This window comes from Thalassophryne amazonica, chromosome 15, assembly GCF_902500255.1.
Source record: "Thalassophryne amazonica chromosome 15, fThaAma1.1, whole genome shotgun sequence".
Classification (NCBI taxonomy): domain Eukaryota; kingdom Metazoa; phylum Chordata; class Actinopteri; order Batrachoidiformes; family Batrachoididae; genus Thalassophryne; species Thalassophryne amazonica.
Genome location: NC_047117.1, coordinates 89890712 through 89912499, shown reverse-complemented (window position 1 = coordinate 89912499; position 21788 = coordinate 89890712). Strand labels below are relative to the sequence as shown.

The 21788-nt window shown below is 40.3% G+C and overlaps 1 protein-coding gene across 1 annotated transcript in view; it reads left to right on the top strand.

Moving 5' to 3' along the window:
- The first annotated feature begins 15454 nt into the window (after positions 1 to 15454).
- Positions 15455 to 21788, top strand: part of chrnb3a (cholinergic receptor nicotinic beta 3 subunit a) — a 36796-nt gene continuing 30462 nt past the window's right edge. The window contains exon 1 of the mRNA XM_034188584.1: positions 15455 to 15542. Coding sequence (XP_034044475.1) covers positions 15473 to 15542 — 70 coding nt within the window. The 5' untranslated portion in view covers positions 15455 to 15472. The remainder of the gene's footprint in view (positions 15543 to 21788) is intronic.

The window sequence follows — 21788 nt, the reverse complement described above, 5'->3', positions numbered from 1 at the left end:
GTGCGTTTTAATTTTTGTACCATCACCTTGGCTCAGTTACAGTTGGCTAAAAGTTCACTTCTGCAGTCATCCAGACATAAAATTTAGCCTCATGTTAGACTAGACTGACACAGAAAAGAAACATGGGACATTAGGATCAAAGATAATTAAGGGTAAGTGTATAAAATAGCACAGATAGATGCACAGTGCTCTCTGCTGCAGTCTGTGACGTTATTTGCAGGGGGAAGATTTTAAATGGAAGAGAGAAAAACAGCATCACAAGGTAAATGAAAATCTGCTGTGACACAAGAGAAATGTTCAAAAAGAGGAGAGAAAGCAATAAAGAAAATGCACTCTTAGAATGCTCTTCTGTTTTTAAATAAAACTTGTTACCTCCATTTCCATCTGCTTAAATGAAATAAAGGTATATTGCAAAATGTTCTTTTTTTTTCTTCTTTTTTTTTTGGAGACATGCAACTTATACTCTAATGTGATTTATAATATGGAAAATTTGGTAAGACAGGCCAGTGCATTTTTTTTAACTGTCATTTTATAATTAATGCCTGATTGAGCATGCTCTTGAAAGTGTACAATGTTGCGTCTATCTGATGGCTCAAACTCATTCACCAGTTCCTTAGTTCGTTAATTCTTGGGTGTTAATTTGGGTCGTTCCAAGCTTCTCACATTTTTGTAAAATAGATTTTATAATTGCTCATGCAACCCAATTTCCACAAATCTTTCAATTTTCAATTTCAATTTATTTTCATTTATATAGCACCAAATCACAACAGAGTTGCCTCAAGGTGCTTCACACATGTAAGGTCTAACCTTACAACCCCCAGAGCAACAGTGGTAAAGAAAAACTCCCTCTGAGGAAGAAACCTCAAGTAGACCAGACTCAAAGAGGTGACCCTCTGCTTGGGCCATGATACAGACATAAATTACAGAACAATTCACAGAACAGTTCACGGAAGAATATACAAGAAATGACTTATAACCTATTGTTGAATCTTTTCAACAATTGGTTATAAGTCTGGTAGCGTGCTCTGGCGCCGTGCAGCACAACATCCAAAACTAAACTCCACAGAGCTGTCCAAGGTTCAGGGCTCAAGTTATTTCTCATTCCACCCACACAATGCAACCAGAAAGTATTCACAAAGTTTCACTTTGTCCACATTTTGTTATGTTACAACTTTATTCCAAAGTGGAGTAAATTCATTTTTTTTTCCCCTTCAAATTGTACTCACAACACCCCATAATGACAACATGACAATTTTTTTTATTTTTTGCATATATATATATATATATATATATATATATATATATATATATATATATATATATATATATATATATATATATATATATACGTATATAGTATTCCTACCCTTTGCCCAATACTTGTATCCACGACCTTGCTCAATGCATCTTTGGCAGCAATTACAGCCTCAAGTCTTCTTGAATATGATGTCACAAGCTTGGTGCACCTATTGTTGGGTAGTTTGGTCCATTTCTCTTTGCAGCACCTCTCAAGCTCCATCAGGTTGGATGGGGAATGTCGGTGCACAGACATTTTCAGATCTCTCCAGAGATGCTCAATCGGATTCACATCTGGGCTCTGGCTGGGCCACTCAAGGACATTCACAGAGTTGTCCTGAAGCCACTCCTTTGATATCTTGGCTGTGTGCTTAGGGTCATTGTCCTGCTGAAAGATAAACCGTTGCCCCAGTCTGAGGTCAAGAGCACTCTGGAGCAGGTTTTCATCCAGGATGTCTCTGTACGTTGCTGCATTCATCTTTCCCTCAATCCTGCTTATCAAGTGCAATCAAGTCACTTAAACACCACAAAAACCCTCGAGTGGCAAAAGTGACCTGACTAATTTTTGAAATTAAATGAGATTTGAAGTGGAAATGAACTAATTACTTCATTAGTCTGATATATGAAGACAAGTGGGATAATAAATGTTTCACAGCTTGTGTGCAGGAATACAGAGGAGTTTGTCAGGTTAGCAGGGACGATGTGCTGAGGTTTATATATACGTATATGATATGTTTGTGCGTATGTTAGTGTTCACGTGTGTTTGTGTGGGTTTGAGGCTGAGAAGCTTGCTGGGAGTCACAGCAACAGACCAAGCATACGTCTAAACAAACGGTGGCTTAATGAGACACACAAAGCTACCAAACATTACAAAATTTTGAACATGTGACCTGCATGCACCCTGTGTGATTTCAAGCCAGCTGTAGGGTGTCTCAACAAAATGTACCCAAAAATACTCTGAAATATGAATACCAGGAAATGGTTTTACTGGGAAATAATGGTGGTTTTCTCATTTCAGAAACCATAAAGCTTGTTCTGCAAGACATTAAATCCAGGAAAAATGCTGCAGTTGACCCTAATTCAGAGAACAAAAATCATCGAGCTCTGTGCAACTCATCCTAAGGGCTGACTTACATCTCTTTATATACAAAATTCAGTTTCAGAGGGAACTAACTACCCAGCAAATGGTAAGGAGACTTGAATTTGCTAGGTGGTTTTCCAGAAAACTGGAGACGGATGATTTGTTTCTTAGGAAACTTCAGATGAGGAGGTTACGTTGATCATGTGTTGTAAAAGATAAAAGGTTACAATATCAAAAAGGAAAGACTGAACCAAAAACTGTGAATTGGGGAGAAAATGACATGCTTCGTCCACATAATCATGCAGAAACTGTCTGATAATATTGATTGTTTTTTCTGTGCTGTCAAAATACTTTTGGGTCAATTTCTTTGAGACACCCTATATAAAAAGACCCCTTGGATTCATGTTTGTTTTTGCAGTTTTACCATTAAGACTCAGGAGACTAGGAACTGTAAAGGATTTATTCTGTAGATTTGACAAATGAAAGATCGTCTTTGGGACTGGCTCTGCTCCAGACAGCATCTGGGTACATTGTACTTGAATCCTGCCATTGGAAGAAGGCAGGAACAGAGCCACCACTGCTACACTGAAAAAAGTGAAACACAGTGCACTTCATTCAAAGTACTTATTTACATTGGTCTAATGGAAAATTGTGGTTTCCAGTTTAAATCTGCTGGAATCACTTTACAAAATCAAATAAATATACATTGTGAGAAACTAAAAAAATTAGCTGTAACAAATTACATCAATTTTTTTAAATTGATCCAAAGTAGCATTTTTTTCAGTGTTGAATACCCGTGACCTTCGATCCCTCAGGCGGCACTGCTGTCTTCTCTGGGCCCAAGCTCATTTGAAATGGACAGACGCAAAGTGGGAAAGTGTGCTGTGGTCTGATGAGTCCACATTTCAAATTGTTTTTGGAAATCATGGACGCCGTGTTCTCTGGACAAAAGAGGAAAAAGACCATCTGGATTGTTACCAGTGCAAAGTTCAAAAGCCAGCATCTGTGATGGTATGGGGGTGTGTTAGTGCCCATGGCACGGACAACTTACACATCTGTGATGGTATGGGGGTGTGTTAGTGCCCATGGCACGGACAACTTACACATCTGTGATGGTATGGGGGTGTGTTAGTGCCCATGGCATGGACAACTTACACATCTGTGATGGCACCATCAATGCTGAAAGGTACATCCAGGTTTTGGAGCAACACATGCTGCCATCCAAGCAACGTCTTTTTAAGGGACGTCCCTGCTTATTTCAGCAAGACAATGCCAAGCCACATTCTGCACATGTTACAACAGCATGGCTTCGTAGTAAAAGAGTACGGGTACTAGACTGGCCTGCCTGCAGTCCAGACCTGTCGCCCATTGAAAATTTGTGGGGCATTATGATGTTTGTTTTTGCAGTTTTACCATTAAGACTCAGGAGACTAGGAACCGTAAAGGATTTATTCTGTAGATTTGACAAATAAAAGATTGTCTTTGGGACTGGCTCTGTTCCAGACAGCATCTGGGTACATTGTACTTGAATCCTGCTATTGGAAGAAGGCAGGGACAGAGCCACCACTGCCCACCTTCCAGCATCAGACAGGGACCAAGTGGTGGCAGTGGGGTAGAGGAGGACCTAAGCAGAAAAGGTCAGGAGGAGAAGCTAGAGGTGTGGCTAGTGATCCCACAGCCACACAGGGAACAACAGAAGGTGGCAGCATGGAGGAGATGCAATCCAGGCCAGCAATAGGAAAAAACAGGAGGAGACAGGGTGGAAGAGGCAAAGTCCTGGACAGTGACTGCAAACAGCAGAGAGGTGAGTCAGGATTGACATCTTTGAATGCTTTTGATGTTTCGTATTGGTTGTGATTGATGACTAAATTGTGGTCCAGCTGCTTCTGATTTGAGATACAGCTGTTACTGGTTCACATTAGCCGAGTTTCACTTTTTTTTTTCATGCTCCTGTCAAGAAACGATTCAAATTTTCATGATTGGGGTTTTTTTTAACTCGCTATTACTAACTCAATATCAATATCAATATCACGATCCAATAGATTAATGTATATTTCGTGCTCCTGAATCACGGCATGCTGTGAGACTAGGTTGTTCACATATGTGAATGAATGCTTGAAACCTGAGTCTTTCTGATAGAACTTGCTTTCTTTTGTCTTCTAGCTACTGTTTGCTCAGACATTATTATTAAAGACAGAACTATGGAGTTGAATTCCTTCACGTGTTTGCTTTGAGTCACTTACAGGTCGGCCAACTGTTTGATTGTCTGAATAAATGACACAAAGCAAATTTGTCCATCAGATGGTCAACTGTCAGCTTTCTGCTCTTTCATTAATCACCACCTCTTCCACAGTTCTCACCCTCTGGTCCATACAAACATTCCCAACAACTTCCCAACAACAATCATCCTTCTTTCTGGAGAAAACGCAAACTGTCCATATTTGTCCAGCAGTTTACTGTCTGTTAGTCAGATGGTGTTTACCGACACCACAGCCTCTTATGTGGCAGTGTGCTGCCTGTTTGCTCAGAAATTGAGGAACAGTTTTTGTATTGTATGGGCAACTGTTTGTTGTGATTTGGCGCTATATAAATAAAACTGATTTGATTTGATTTGATTTGTTTTAAATAATTGAAGCAAGCCTGTCTGAATGTGAAACTGGTCATACCATAAGAGGTATTCTTCTTCATATTTAGTGCAAGGAGGAAGAAACGTTTAAAGAGCTAATGTCCTGTCTCCAGCTGACTGCAGGAGCCCTGGGTGTAACCTTGGATGTCACAGATAGCAATGCATGCTGGTCATTGTAGGCTCTTCAACAGTGAGTTGTGGTGAGTTGTGGTGCCTGTTGTCTTGGGTCATAACATCAATTTTGAAAGCAAGTACATATTTCTGTGCAAATTTCAACCAGTGAAAACTTTACCGGGGATGATGACAATAGTAAAAAGTAACAAAAGTATTGTATTTTCTGAAGTATGTTTTTTTTTATATTTATTTATTTATTTTGCTAGTTTGGGAGGTCCTGTGGTTCAACATATATACAAATAATCATGCATTTATTATTATTATTATTATTATTATTATTATTATTATTATTATTATTATTATTATTATTATTATTATTTATTTATTTATTTATTTATTTATTTATTTATTTAGGGCTTTTCCATGAATCAAAGCACTAATAAAAAAAATCTCCAATAATAAAAGTATAGTAAAAATAAATACCAATAATAAAAAAGTGTACAACAACAATGCACAAAAATCACAAATTAAAGATCATATAGGGAAAAGGTGCAAATTGTACTCAGGTGTGACTTATTGTCTGGAAAATATTTCAGTTTCAATTTATTTTCATTTATATAGCGCCAAATCACAACAGAGTTGCCTCAAAGCACTTCACACAGGTAAGGTCTAACCTTACCAACCCCCAGAGCAACAGTGGTAAGGAAAAACTCCCTCTGAGGAAGAAACCTCAAGCAGACCAGACTCAAAGGGACAGAACAATTCACGGAACAATTCACGGTTGAATATACAAGAATTGCTGTTGGCGCACAGGACAGGAGGATCGCCAACACGAATACAACTCCCATCTCTGGATGGAGCTGCACCTTAAACAGAGAGAAAAACAGGAATCAGGCATCAGAAAGACAAAAAAACACTGTATAATTTGCCAGCATTAAACAACAAGAAAAACAGAGAAATACTAAGGTGATTGCCGGCCACTAGCCCTAAACTTCACCAAAGACCCAGAATTTAGGTAAAGTTGAGGCCGCGGCCCACTCCAATTACTAATAAATGAATTAAAAGAGTAAAAAGCGTAAAACAAAACTGTACGAGTATGCTAGCCATATGAAAGGGAAAATACTGTAAGTGCATCTTAAGTCTGGACTTGAAAATCTCCACAAGAATCTGACTGTTTATTGACGCAGGGAGATCATTCCACAGAACAGGGGCACAATAAGACAAAGCTCTGTCACCTGCAGACTTTCTTATTCACCTTAGGGACACAAAGTAGTCCTGCACCCTGAGAACGTAAAGCCTGGGCCAGTATGTAAGTTTTAATTAGGTCAGCTAGGTAGGGAGGTGCCAGTCCATGAATGATTTTATAGGTTAGTGGCAGAACCTTAAAATCTTATCTTACTGCGACAGGAAGCCAGTGAAGGGATGCTAAAATGGGTGTAATGTGGTCGAGCTTTCTGCTTCGTGTCAAAAGTCTGGCTGCAGCATTTTGAACCAATTAGAGACCCCTAATGCTAGACTGCAGTAAACCAAAAAATAGAACATTGCAGTAGTCCAATCTAGAAGAGATAAATGCATGGATCAGGGTCTCAGCATCAGCCATAGACAGGATGGGACGAATCTTCGTTATATTTCGCAGGTGGAAGAAAGCAAGTAGTACTAGTAATATTTCTAATGTGGAGGCCAAAGGACAACAAAGGATCAAAAATTAGCCCAAGGTTCCTCACTTTGTCAGTGTGATGTATAACACACGAGCCGAGGCTGAGTGTTAACTGGTCAAATTGATGCCGATTGTCTCACTGGACCAAGAACCATCATTTCAGTCTTATCAGAGTTTAAATGTAGGAAGTTTCTAGACATCCAACTTCTCACTGCTGCAAGGCAATCTTCTAAGGATTTTATGTGAATGAGATTACCAGCAGTTATTGGCGTGTATAACTGAGTATCATCTGCATAGCAGTGAAAGGTAATCCAAAACGCCGCAATATGTGCCCAAGGGGTGCTTTATAAAGGGAGAAAAGCAGGGGGCCTAAGACAGACCCCAACATCTACCCAAATACGGTAGATGTTTGTAAATACAGTCAGGTCCATAATTAATTAGACAGTAACATAATTTGCCTCTGTACACCTCAACAATGAGGTTGAAATGAAACAATCGAGATGGTCTATCAGTGTAAACCTTTGGGTTTAATTCAAGGGGTTTATTATTTGTAAATAAAACATTAACTATTTAGGAGTGACAGCCCTTTTTATGCACAATTCTTCCATTTTCAGAGGCCATAAGTAATTGGACAAACTCATTATTTGACGTATTGTTCATACAAATCATCATTTTTACAGCCAGTGTTTTTAAAAGATGAATCGGGGATGGCTACCTGAACAAGTCACTGAACATGTCTTGGACTTCATTTACATCAAGCATTAAGAAATTCAAACTTGATGGGTAACGTACAGTGGTGGGCACTGTTCAGCCAATCCGATAACCGATAATTATCGAAGCTCATGTTGTTGTTAGCGGGTTAGCTTTTCAGATAAGTTTTAAAACCATCATCGGACCAATTATCTTCCGATAAATTTAGTTCTGATAACTTTCAGTCCACTAACATTTTTTTTTGCTGGTAAAGTGAGTAAAGTTTAACGGTCAAAAACATTTCTAAACCCTAAAATCAAACATTTTAATCCCTGTTGTGTGTAGATCAGTGGCTTATGGCAGACTGGCTGTCACTTGTTGATGACATCATCATTAAGTGCAAGATGTGATTGGCCGGATCATTGTGGGTAGTGTAGTTCAGGTTCACTTTGGCTGTTACACTGTTACCGTCCACTGGACACAAACAAAATTTAACATTATTTTATTAAAATAATTTTTACATTATTTTATTTTATTTCTTTTTGGCACGGGATAATTTAATTGCCAAGACTCGGTGGGAGAGAGGAGATCTCACGGCACATCTGCAGGGACTTTTCTTCACCATTTACACACCATTTTGGATATTCAGGATGCTTTATGTGCAATATTTTCTTCAGAATTTAATGAATTCCACTGAAACTTACAGGTAAGAATTTATATTTACTACATGTCTTTTACTCTACCAATCAATGCAATAATGAATGCAGTTTGGTGACTTAAGCCGCAGGGTTCAAAACGTGTGAAAAAGCAGCAGCTTTTAGTTTGTAATGATGGTGTATATAATACTGAGATAAACTGTGACTTCTAATACTGTGTTTTACTGCTTTTGAAAGGTGATGACAGTGTTTGGGGTTTTATTTTTTTGTTTATTCATTTTTCGTGCATTCTTTTTTGTGTTTGTGGTCCTTGACTTTACCCAGCAGCCCCTGCGGCGCTTATAGTGAAACTGCTTTCTCAGAAGCCGACAGTGTAATCTGATGTGGCTGCGTCCAAATCAATACTAAACGTTATCAGTTATCTGTAATAAACATTATTTTTTTTAGCAGTTTATCGGTTTAGCGTCATAAAAGATAAGTTTTCAGTTATCGGACTAATGGTTATCAAAGCTAACTTTTTGGTTAGCTGTGCCCACCACTGGTAATGCACATTAAACCTGTCTGTGCAAGAAGGAGATGAGTGAGGGAAGCCATCAAGACAACTCTGAAGGAGCTACAGATGTCTGTTGATTAGAGAAACTGTGCATAGTGAAAGTTAACACCTTGCAGTTGCAGCAAAAAGTCTACACAAAAAGCACATCTTGACCACTGTGGAGGTGTGCAGAAGCAACTGAGTCACTGCCCAACTACTTTAGTCCCAATTGTCTCTACAGGATCCGTGAGGTTTGGGATACCAACACGCAGCTAAAACTGTGGTAACATTTAGGAAACTTTTATATGGTGTGTATTACTCATAAAATATATGCGTGAACACTCACTATGATGTTAGATTGTTTTGTATATCTATTAAAATGTCATTGTCTGGAATAGCTGTGAACTGATTTATAGGAGAGGCATAGTTCTCATTTTCCAGGCAGCGGACGGAAACTCAGAGATCGATACCTGGATCACTTCATCCTCTTGGCTTGTAAGGCAAATAACTGGATAGATCGTGCTCCTGTAAGTGCTCACACTCACCACTTCACCTTTTATCAGTGAAAGCTGATATCTTCGCATTGCATGGATACAGTTCAGGGTTTGAACAGGGTGCGTGATGCCTAACATGGATCACTCCAGTCATCAGGGATCCGAACACATCCTTAACAGCTTCATGTGACCGTGGAGAGGTTTAGTGGGAAGCGTCTCTGTGGAGGGGAATGAACAGAGTATTAAGTTCCAGCCTCCCACTGATGATTTATGATAATGGACGGACTCGCTGTCTGTAAACCCATGTGATGGCCTTCAACTTTCCGGTCAGTGCTTCCTGAAAGACCTTCAGCCATTCATCATGTCCGTGCATCACTCAGACACCAAAGAGCCCTGCAGTTCAGCACATTTTAAAGACGTGAAATTAACCGAGGTGAACTTGAAGTCAATGATGACTGGAATCTCAAGTGCCTTAATTATGTCCTCTATTATCTGTCAATTATGTTATCTAGACTTGACATTGTCTATGTTGCCTGGAATGTGTGTGTCAAGTTTAGGGATGCAAAGGGGCGGTAAACTTCAGGTAAACCTCCACAAACTTTCACGCGTGCCATGTTCCCAAGTCAGGTAGGAAATAAAATGCTTCCAGCCTGCTCTCCAGGCTCCATCATGGGGTCTTTGTCCAGTTGGACATGCCTGGATGATCAGGAGGTCAGCTGGTTCCTTTTGATGTGAAGGAGCAGCTCTACTCTGAGTCTCTTCCAGACATTTGGACGTCTCACCCTGTGCCCGAGTAGCCCAGATACCTGACAGCTGAATCACATTTCCACTACTTGTATCAATAACCTTGTTCTTCATTCCCATTCATGAACGTTAGGTGAGAATCGGAGCGCAAATTGACTGGTAACTCAAGAGACTGGCGTTCTGGCTCAGCTCTTCTTCACCACCAATGGTCCAGCACAGTGTCCTCAGGACCTTGGACTCAAACCCAATCCGTCTGTTGATGTCACGCGCCATTTTATCCCAGTGTGAGCAAGATAATTGACCCTAGTGCACTCCTCCAGATGTGGGAATGGACCAGTTGTCTGCCACAGTGGTTGCTATCCACAGCTTCGTGATGTCGTGGATGCAGGAAAGTGCAGCACCAGTGTATGCTCCCAGACTTGACTTGGAGAAATACCTCTGCCCTGTCAAAGTGGGGATAATCCACAATTTTACACGATGTTAAAATAGGTCAGATAAATGAGGAATATGTCATTTAACTCGCATGGCTTTGTTTTTTTATTTTTTTACCTGAGGTCAAAATATGGCCATTGGGTATTGCGAAGGCCTTGCGTCCACCTGTCTGTCCGTTTGTCTGTCCGCTCATCTGTGGCCAGCATAAGTTCAGTCCTGTTACTGCCAAGGTCTTCAAATTCACAGGGAACATTCTTGGCACACAGACCTTGGACAAATTCAATCATAGCTAACCTTGACCTATTTTAAGAGCTCAAAGGGTTGCATTCTGTTTCCTATTGTTATTCTTATATGGCCGAGGGTATTTTAGCATTGCATTATATTTATTACCTCCGCCAAGGAGGTTATGTTTTCGGTCGAGTTTGTTTGTTTGTTTGTCTGTCAGCAGGATAACTCAAAAAGTTTTGAACGGATTTTGATGAAATTTTGTGGAGTGGTTGGAAATGACAAGAGGAACACGTGATTAAATTTTAGTGGTGATCTGGATCACGATCCGGATCCAGGAATTTTTTAAAGGATTCTTAACCATTGTGGGATAGGGGGAATTTTGACATTCTAGTTTCTAACTCCACAAAAACAAGGCAGAAAGGCTTGAAAAAAATTAGGGTGTAACATAGCCAAATGTTCTATCAAACAACAAAGTTTGGTGATGATCGGATCCGGATTCCAGATCTGGTGATCCAGAATATGCAAAAATATAGGGAAAATAGAAAATGTGTCAGTGTGAGGTGACAAATGAAGCTATAGATGCACAACTAACACCAAATTGTAGCTGAATCTGTACTGATTCAGTAAGGTGTCATCAGATTTGAGGTAGCTTCAAATGTTATGGAGCTAGATCCAGAAGAAAACCGCCATTACTGAAAAATGGATTTTATACAATAACTTTTGAACTAATAAAGACATAAAAGGGTGATTCTTAGACTACGGGCACTTATTATGTCCTTTGATCATATTGTATGAAAAACAGAAAAAAGGGGAAATTTCACACTTTTATAGTTATCTTTACAATGAAAGTGTTTTAAGAAATTTGTTCTAGTAGTCTATGATGACCTTTTCACCTTTTTTCAGCATCATTATATGCAAATATTGCCGTTTTGTGCTTGTCCCACACCCAGACTTTTGATCTTCAATGATAAAAATGAATGGTAAAAAACATTTTTTCTAATGTTTTAAAATATCTCTGAATAAAATATCAGTAAAATAATCAAAACATAACTGGGGTATTCAATGTCATACAACTGTTGTGATTTTTTTAACAAAATGTAGTTGTCCCACACTATTCCCGTAATTTCCACCACCACCCTGTAATGTGCCTTTAAACAGTTTGTATGAAAGATTGTTTGGGTAGTTTCTATGGAGATAAAACAGTGACATCAGAGCACATGTATATAGCACCAAATCACAACAAACAGTTGCCCCAAGGCGCTTTATACTGTAAGGCAATGGTGTGGTGGAAATTACATTACAAGGCCAATAGTGCCTGTAGTTAAAGAATCACCCAAAAGTGATTCCAAGTTCTAGTGGTATGTTTTCATGGTCAAGGATGTCAATATAAAGGAAAGAAAAGTGTATGTATCATAGTTTTGGTTGTAACACTGAATTGTTGAATAGATCACTGTGCCAAGGAGGGATCTCTTTAGGGTCAGTGACCCTATGGCCTTGTGTAGCACATGCAACACTTAAAAATAGTTCTGTTTCAGAATTTACTGTTATATTTAGATAAGTGTTTCATAAATGTTAACAAATTCATATATTTGCAGTGTAGTTGAATAATAAATTGAATTTTGTCTCTTATTTGTTTTTGTCTATAAGCACATGCAATATCAATATCAGTGCTCAGATGACAGTAGCTTCTGGGAACGGTGCAAGATGCAATAAACTGTGATGCCAAGCACTAAGGATACATGCTATCCAGTCACAGCAGATGAAACTTTTTTTTAGCAAACTTCATTGTTAGACTTTTTTAGGTTCAATGATTCCACGGCGTGTAGATGTTATGGCGTCAGTGACCCAATGGCCTTGGTGGAGGTTTGCACTCTCCGAGTGCTTCTAGTTACTTCTGGTTAAATTTTCAAAATAAGATTTTTTTGGTCATATTAAGCATTAATATCGAGCGTAATGCTAAAGTACCCTCAGCCGTATGAGCATAACAAGAGGAAACAACTTGGCCAACTCACGCAGTAGTGCCAATATACTGCCCTGGTGGACAAACCCCAACATAAAATATGACATTTTGATCCTGAAAGTAGGCTGAGGTCAGCTTCCTTCAATGTCCTGCAAGTTCATTACCCTGAGATTACGCCCTGTAAATGTAACACTGCCACAACAGAGAGAATGGATGTAATGAATGAAAGAGTGTGTAGAAAAAATGTGGCTTTCTGACCTCTTAAAATAGGTCAAGGTTAGCCATCTTTGAACTTGTTCAAAGTCTGTGTCCAAAATTGCTCCCTGTGAATTTAAGGACCCTGGCAGTAACAGAAATGGAGTTATGGTGAGCACAGATAGATGAACGGAGGGACGGATGGATGCAAAGTATTCACAATACTCGATGGCCATGGCTTCTGGTAAAATCCTTTTTTATCTTAGCTAACTATAGGCCAATCTCCAACCTTCCTTTTCTCTCAAAAATTCTTGAAAGGGTAGTTGTAAAACAGCTAACTGATCATCTGCAGAGGAATGGTCTATTTGAAGAGTTTCAGTCAGGTTTTAGAATTCATCATAGTACAAAACAGCATTAGTGAAGGTTACAAATGATCTTCTTATGGCCTCAGACAGTGGACTCATCTCTGTGCTTGTTCTGTTAGACCTCATGCTGCTTTTGATACTGTTGACCATAAAATTTATTACAGAGATTAGAGCATGCCATAGGTATTAAAGGCACTGCGCTGCGGTGGTTTGAATCATATTTATCTAATAGATTACAATTTGTTCATGTAAATGGGGAATCTTCTTCACAGACTAAGGTTAATTATGGAGTTCCACAAGGTTCTGTGCTAGGACCAATTTTATTCACTTTATACATGCTTAGGCAGTATTATTAGACGGCATTGCTTAAATTTTCATTGTTACGCAGATGATACCCAGCTTTATCTATCCATGAAGCCAGAGGACACACACCAATTAGCTAAACTGCAGGATTGTCTTACAGACATAAAGACATGGATGACCTCTAATTTCCTGCTTTTAAACTCAGATAAAACTGAAGTTATTGTACTTGGCCCCACAAATCTTAGAAACATGGTGTCTAACCAGATCCTTACTCTGGATGGCATTACCCTGACCTCTAGTAATACTGTGAGAAATCTTGGAGTCATTTTTGATCAGGATATGTCCTTCAATGTGCATATTAAGCAAATATGTAGGACTGCTTTTTTGCATTTGCGCAGTATCTCTCAGCATATCTCACCCATATTGGCCTCTCTTCATTGGCTTCCTGTTAATTCTAGAATAGAATTTAAAATTCTTCTTCTTACTTATAAGGTTTTGAATAATCAGGTCCCATCTTATCTTAGGGACCTCATAGTACCATATCACCCCAATAGAGCGCTTCGCTCTCAGACTGCAGGCTTACTTGTAGTTCCTAGGGTTTGTAAGAGTAGAATGGGAGGCAGAGCCTTCAGCTTTCAGGCTCCTCTCCTGTGGAACCAGCTCCCAATTCAGATCAGGGAGACAGACACCCTCTCTACTTTTAAGATTAGGCTTAAAACTTTCCTTTTTGCTAAAGCTTATAGTTAGGGCTGGATCAGGTGACCCTGAACCATCCCTTAGTTATGCTGCTATAGACTTAGACTGCTGGGGGGTTCCCATGATGCACTGAGTGTTTCTTTCTCTTTTGCTCTGTATGCACCACTCTGCATTTAATCATTAGTGATTGATCTCTGCTCCCCTCCACAGCATGTCTTTTTCCTGGTTCTCTCCCTCAGCCCCAACCAGTCCCAGCAGAAGACTGCCCCTCCTGAGCCTGGTTCTGCTGGAGGTTTCTTCCTGTTAAAAGGGAGTTTTTCCTTCCCACTGTGCCAAGTGCTTGCTCACAGGGGGTCGTTTTGACCGTTGGGGTTTTTCCGTAATTATTGTATGGCCTTGCCTTACAATAAAAGCGCCTTGGGGCAACTGTTTGTTGTGATTTGTGCTATAAATAAAATTGATTTGATTGATTTATCTATATATCTATATATCTATATATATGCACAGTGGATCAGTAACATTGTTTTGTGGCAGCATAAACCATTATGCATAGGTTTAGGTCATTCTATTGTGGATTTAAGCAAGTTATGTCTATAAGGCTGTGTATTTATGTCTCACCAGGTGTAATTTACAGGTGTTACAATCGATTTTAATTTATTTTTTTTTATTCACTGTGCCCTGGACACTAATCATGGGGCACAGTAAATCAACTTAGGATTAATGAAAAACACAAGATTATAATTCATGGAAAAATAAATTGTATAAGCTTCACTAGCAATATTTATCATCCACTTGATAGTGGGGCTTAGTAAATCACTTTCTAGACTGATTCACTGTGCCCCGAGTGCATGTGACACACAGGAGTCATGTTATCAATAGGTGATAGTCTGGAGAAAACATAACACATGCTCATCAGTTGGATGGGGTAGTCTTCTAAATAATTACAGCTTTTGGGGCCACCTTTCCCCTGTTGTGAGAAATAAATACAAAGGACACTGACATCCACAAAATGTTCTTTTGAAAGTAAAAAAACGACTTCACTGGCCATTTAGTTTAACCCCTAAAAATATATATATATGTATATATATATATATATATATATATATATATATATATAAAGGAACAAACCAAACGTTCATTGGTTCGTTTGACGGGCCGAACCAATCCCTCCCCCGTTTCTCCCCGGTCCTCCCCCATCCGGCTCTGCAGCGGGACTCGGTGTGAGAGCCTGCGGAGAAGCGGCGGTGCCGGCCCATGTGCGGTTTTACAGACGGACTCCGCCGTGTTCGGACGCGGGGGTTTTGGATTTTCTTTCTTTCTTTTTTTTTTTTTTTTTTAATTAATTTATTAATAAAATTTATTATTATTTAATGAGCTGATGTTCGGTCGCTGCGCTCAGGAGGATGAAGTTTTCCGCGGCGGCGCTGATGTGGTTCATGTGGTTCCTCCTGATTCTCAGGACTGATGCTCAGGGTAAGAACCGGAAAAAATCCTCCTCCGTCCTCCTGCTGACTGACTGACTGACTCACTGACTGATCGCGTCCATTTGAGCAGATTAAGCGCTAATTTTGCACTTAATTGAGTCTTGGGATTCGTTTTCGCCTCTCGCCGTCTTTAAGTTTGACTCCTGCGATTCTCTGAGCAAAGACTTTGTCCAGACGACGATGTTTTATGATTGTGTTTGTCGGAGGCAGGACCGAGTGATTTATCAGGTCAACGGAGCGCAGTGATAATTTATTAATGAATGGGAGCGCAGCGCCCCCTGGAGGTGATGGAGATTCTGACTCTAAACAAAAACAAAACATATGGAACCAAAATCAATCCTGGTAGAGAGGGTATAAACGTGCTCTAATAGGACACACACACACACACAAACATATATATATATATATATATATATATATATATATATATATATATATATATATATATATATATATATATATATATATATATATATATATACAAAAATATAAACGCAACACTTTTGGTTTTGCTCCCATTTTGTATGAGATGAACTCAAAGATCTAAAACTTTTTCCACATACACAATATCACCATTTCCCTCTAATATTGTTCACAAGCCAGTCCTAAATCTGTGATAGTGAGCACTTCTCCTTTGCGAGATAATCCATCCCACCTCACGGTGTGCCATATCAGATGCTGATTAGACACCATGATTAGTGCACAGGGTGTGCCTTAGACTGCCCACAATAAAGGCCACTCTGAAAGGTGCAGTTTTGTTTTATTGGGGGGGATACCAGTCAGTATCTGGTGTGACCACCATTTGCCTCATGCCAGTGCCACACATCTCCTTCGCATAAAGTTGAAGGGAACACCTCTCCAACGTGCCAATGCCAGCGAATGTGAGCATTTGCTCACTCAAGTCGGTTACGACGACGAACTGGAGTCAGGTCGAGACCCCGATGAGGACGACGAGCATGCAGATGAGCTTCCCTGAGATGATTTCTGACAGGTTGTGCAGAAATTCTTTGGTTATGCAAACCGATTGTTTCAGCAGCTGTCCGAGAGTGGCTGGTCTCAGATGATCTTGGAGGTGAACATGCTGGATGTGGAGGTCCTGGGCTGGTGTGGTTACACGTGGTCTGCGGTTGTGAGGCTGGTTGGATGTACTGCCAAATTCTCTGAAACGCCTTTGGAGATGGCTTATGGTAGAGAAATGAACATTCAATACACGAGCAGCAGCTCTGGTTGACATTCATGCTGTCAGCATGCCAATTGCACGCTCCCTCAAATCTTGCGACATCTGTGGCATTGTGCTGTGTGATAAAACTGCACCTTTCAGAGTGGCTTTTTAATTGTGGGCAGTCTAAGGCACACCTGTGCACTAATCATGGTGTCTATCAGCATCTTGATATGGCACACCTGTGAGGTGGGATGGATTATCTCAGCAAAGGAGAAGTGCTCACTATCACAGATTTAGACTGGTTTGTGAACAATATTTGAGGGAAATGGTGATATTGTGTGTAGTGGAAAAAGTTTTAGATCTTTGAGTTCATCTCATACAAAATGGGAGCAAAACCAAAAGGGTTGCGTTATATTTTTGTTTGGGACAAATTAAACATTTCCTCACTCAGTTGGATAAGGAGTTGAATGCCCAGTAAGTTGGCCTGGGTTCGATTCCTAGTCACACCACCTGTCTCTGTCCTTGGACATAACCAGGTACCAGCCTTGACTGGGGAAGCAACTTGTGTTGGACTGGTGTCCCATTCAGGAGACGTCATGAACGCTCATCTGCTTCACACTACAGAATCCTCAGATAAGCACTGGCACCATCGGGCCCTCGGGCCCTATAGTGAACTTACTTCTTCTTTATGACGTTGTAAAAAATGTGATGGGAAGTTGAAAGTCAAAGGTATGCTCTCTCTGAGTGTACGCCTAGTTTTAATGATGTGCCGCCTTGTCTTGCATTTCCAAGAATGTTAGAGGTACTATGAGCTCCATCAGTGGTTTCATTAGTATAAAATGTATGTGTCTTGTTCTTGGTCCAATGGTGTTGCATCTCTAACATTCCCAGGGAAAGAAACTAAGATCCAACCCCTGAGGCGCATCGGCCGGGTGCTTATCCCCGGATACTGACAAACCTGATGGAATGCAATTCCATCAGGTTACTTCCCCAGCGAAGGCTGGAACCCATTTTACACCGGGGTGGACTGATATGATGCAGATGAAGTGTCTTTAGTGAGGACTCAGATCGGTAGTGGGAAGTGCAAACCTGGAATCAAACCCAAGTCTGTAGATTGGCATCCAAGTCCTGTTCCTATCTGTTGTCTCCAAACTTGCATGTTAAAACATACATATTAAAAAAAATACTAGAATCCAACCAATTTGCTGTTTTGCAGTTGTGAATCTCGCACCGTCTCGTGGCCCGTGACTCACGTGGGAGGTCGATTTCTGCAGAGTTCCGGGTTTCACCGCACAATGTAAACACATCTCATGAAGTATGGACAACAAGACAACATCGGGACACAGTAGAAGTTCATCACAGGCGCTACACCTCTTCTAGATAACCCTCTCAACACGGGAGAACACATCATCATCATAATCACTCGTGAACTCACTGAATCGATGCTGTGCACAGCGTCATTATCCATTGTTAACATGGCTTTGAAACACTGAAACTCTGCTGATTGACGCGGTGTATTCTGGGAGGCACAGGGGGATTATGGCAAATGTTAAAGTACCAAATATGGATTTCTTGGGGTGCAAAAAATCTATGCTACTGATATTTACAGACATAAAATGGCAATGATTCCTGACATTTCATTATTAACCCTTATGACAATGAATTGTAATTGAGGCTTAATATTTTAGTTTAAACATGAAATTTATTGAAAATAAATATATTTATAACCAACAACCAACCAACGTACATCACACTGCTGTCACTTGGATTAGCAGTCATCATGTCACATCACTCAGTTTTTATATAAAATAGTCTTATGGTCTATTTTGCTCCCCAGCTAGCTGGCAGCCATAGCGCCCACTTTGTCTGATGCTGTAAAACACCCACTCTGGTTGAAAATGTTTGGCATTTGGTTGCATTGCCTCAATCTTTTGTAGCTAAAGTGACCAAGGGGTGAAGGGGGTCCCAGCCCTGCATTGTAATCAATGCAGAGCACCTGCTGCTGGACAGACTATGTAATGGCACCATTTCCAACAGCCAAAGTGCTTCCTGCATTGTTTGTTTGGTAAAATAATCAGTTTTCATATGGTCCAAAAATGCCACCGATGCAGTATGTTTGTGAAAGGCTCTACTGGCCGACATAATTGGCCAGCAGATATATTGGTCGGGGTATTAAAAATACATATCTTGACAATGTTAAAGTTGCTTATAACAATATTCATATTGGATACATAATCCATAATAATAATGTTGCAGAGTGTGCTAAACTGGTTATACCTCTGTGCACCGTAGGCTACCATTTGTTATCAGCTTGATTTATTGATGTTGACTTTGCATCTAAAACTGGTTAGCAGCTCTGAACCATAACATGCTCAGCTGCTAGTGGCTAAATTCGATTTTTGATTAGATTTCATATAATTTATTTGGAATTGTTTTGGACCATCTGAAATGTTTAATGTTGTTTGTTTCTTCCATAAAAATCACCTCATAAAACAAATAATATGCACATGATTTAAGACTAGTGGAAGAATAATGATGTTTCAAATTAAATACCCCCCTCCACCCCAATCCAAAAAAGTTTTTTTTATCAAATATTTCTTGCCTTGTATGTCATTTGTGTGATCGTAAATTCCACCAGATCCATGATCTTCAAAATATGTGCAAACACACTGGATTCATAATCTTGTCAGCATACCATTATCAATTAATATGAATATGCGCATGCTGCTGACATGAACGAGTGAAGCTCCTCACCATCTCACCATGTCATTTAGGTCCTTCACACTTTTTTCCAGTAAATGGTTCTGGGGAGCATTAGCATGGCTAAAACCCTTAACCTTTTGGGGGGCATTGCTCCCCCAACTACATCCCACTTAACTCCCCATTTTAAGCATTTTTCTTTATTTGCTTTTCACATGCTTGGAAACTCCTCACAATCTATCCATGCCATTTAAGTCCTTCAGACATTTTTTCATTAAATTGTTCTGGGGAGCATTAGCATGGCTAAAACACTTCAGCTTCTTGGGGGCTTTGAATCAAACAAAAAGTAACACAAAAACCTTACAGAGGATGAACATACCACAGCAAAACAACATACTGAAAACAGGTTAATCTCCTGTACTGTTTATTCCAGGAAGTGCTCAATATTTGACATCTCCTGTTTCACTGTAGACTCAGAAATTTGGCACTTCCTGTTTGAGGCCTCCCTGTACCATGGGCGAGCTTGTGCCAGTGCCTTTGACTCTGTCGCTTCACTCATATTGTTGTTATTATTTGTAGTAGTAGTTTATACAAAAAGGGGTTTCTGGTTCCTTTATTTCTTTATTCATTTATTTTTAAAAGTGCAGCTGTATTGCTTGCGGAGTTTTAATTCCCTTTCTGTTTTTATCCTTCTTGAATTTTGCCATCAAACTTTTTTTTTCTCCATTTGTTGTAAAAGGACGTCATTAGCAAGCGGTGACACATAGCGGCGGTGGGACTGTGTTGAAGGAGGGTAAAAACACACACATTACATTATTGTTTCCTTCTGTTTTTGTCTCATTCCATTACTTCTCTCAGTGGTTCGTCCCGCACTGAACAGATGGTGGCGCTGGCAATGTGATTATACCACTGCCTTGCCTGTGGGGTGCTTTAGATTGAGGAGGATGCAGGGGGCTCCATGAGTGCTGGATCACACCATCATCAGCCATGTGGCGATGAACCCCCCCCCCCCCAAAGTCTTTTATCTTCCTCCTAATAGCCACATTTACAGATCCACACTAATGCATCATATTTCCGCACATTGATTCAATCCTCAGTCATCATGCTGTAGTGACGGATCAATACTCTGCCCTTCACCTCTGCTCAGTCAGCCACACACCCACACAACACACACACACACACACACACACCAGGCTCTGCTGGAGGAATCAAACCCTGCTCAGCTGTTTCTGCTGATGACTATCACGTGGGGTAAAAACCGTCGGCTCAGATTCAGCTGACTGCGTAGTGACGGCACATTTCAGGCTCTTACAACCAACTGCTTTAGGGATGATGTGATGCATGGGAGGGTAATCTAACTTCACTTTCCCACACACAGAAAGGAAACAGAAGCCGATTGAGGACAGGCAGAAATGAAACAGATCATTTGTCCATGAATTCGCGGTGGTCTTCCACACATGCATACAGACATTTGTCCCATTAAACTTAAAACTGATCAAATGGGAGAGGATAAACCCACAGAAATCTTTTTAATAGAGTGATTATACTATTTTGTAGCAGTAGGAGGCGCTGTTGCTGAACTGATGTAAGTATTCCGTGGTGCAGGGGTCACCGACCCTGTTCCTGGAGGGCCCCTGCCCTGCATGCTTTCTAACTCTCCCTGTAACACTCCCAGGCAATGAACTCTATCAGCCAATCAAGAGCTGGAAAACACAGTTTTTCCTGTCGCGGCGCACACAGATTTGCCGAGTCGTCACGGAAACGACTCGGCGAATTTGCGCGCACGTCTTTCATTACAAAATGTCCTTAAACAGTGGAATGTCCACATAAGTCCTCATGCCGGCCTCTTCTGAATCTTCTCTGTTCTCTCACGACATCCTGGGTGAATTAAGCCTTAAAGTAGGATGTTTTCAGGTCGAAACAGGCCGCGGACAGCGCCTGAAGTGCTGCACGACGTCCCGCTGCGTGGGAAGTCTTACAGCGACAGAAACACCCCATAATCTCATCCCGTTAAACGTTTCACCGAAAACCAGCTTAATTTCTCGAATAGTGTCCACTCAGATATTCCTCACAGGTCCAGAAAAAATTTTGATAAAGCAACGCGCGCCGTCTCGAGCAGCGTGTGAAACAAAGGAATTCAGCCGAGAGGGCGGACCACATCTCACTCAAGGCCTGCCCACAGGGAAATGACGTCACCGACACGCGTGAAAAAACTCACGCATGCGCACGAGGGTTCAAGCATGATTGGTGTAATCGCATGTCATTCAAATCCATATAGTTAAAAAAAAAAATAAAAGGGTCGGTTATTATCTAATAGACCACGATCTATCTATCTATATCTATCTATCTATCTATCTATCTATCTATCTATCT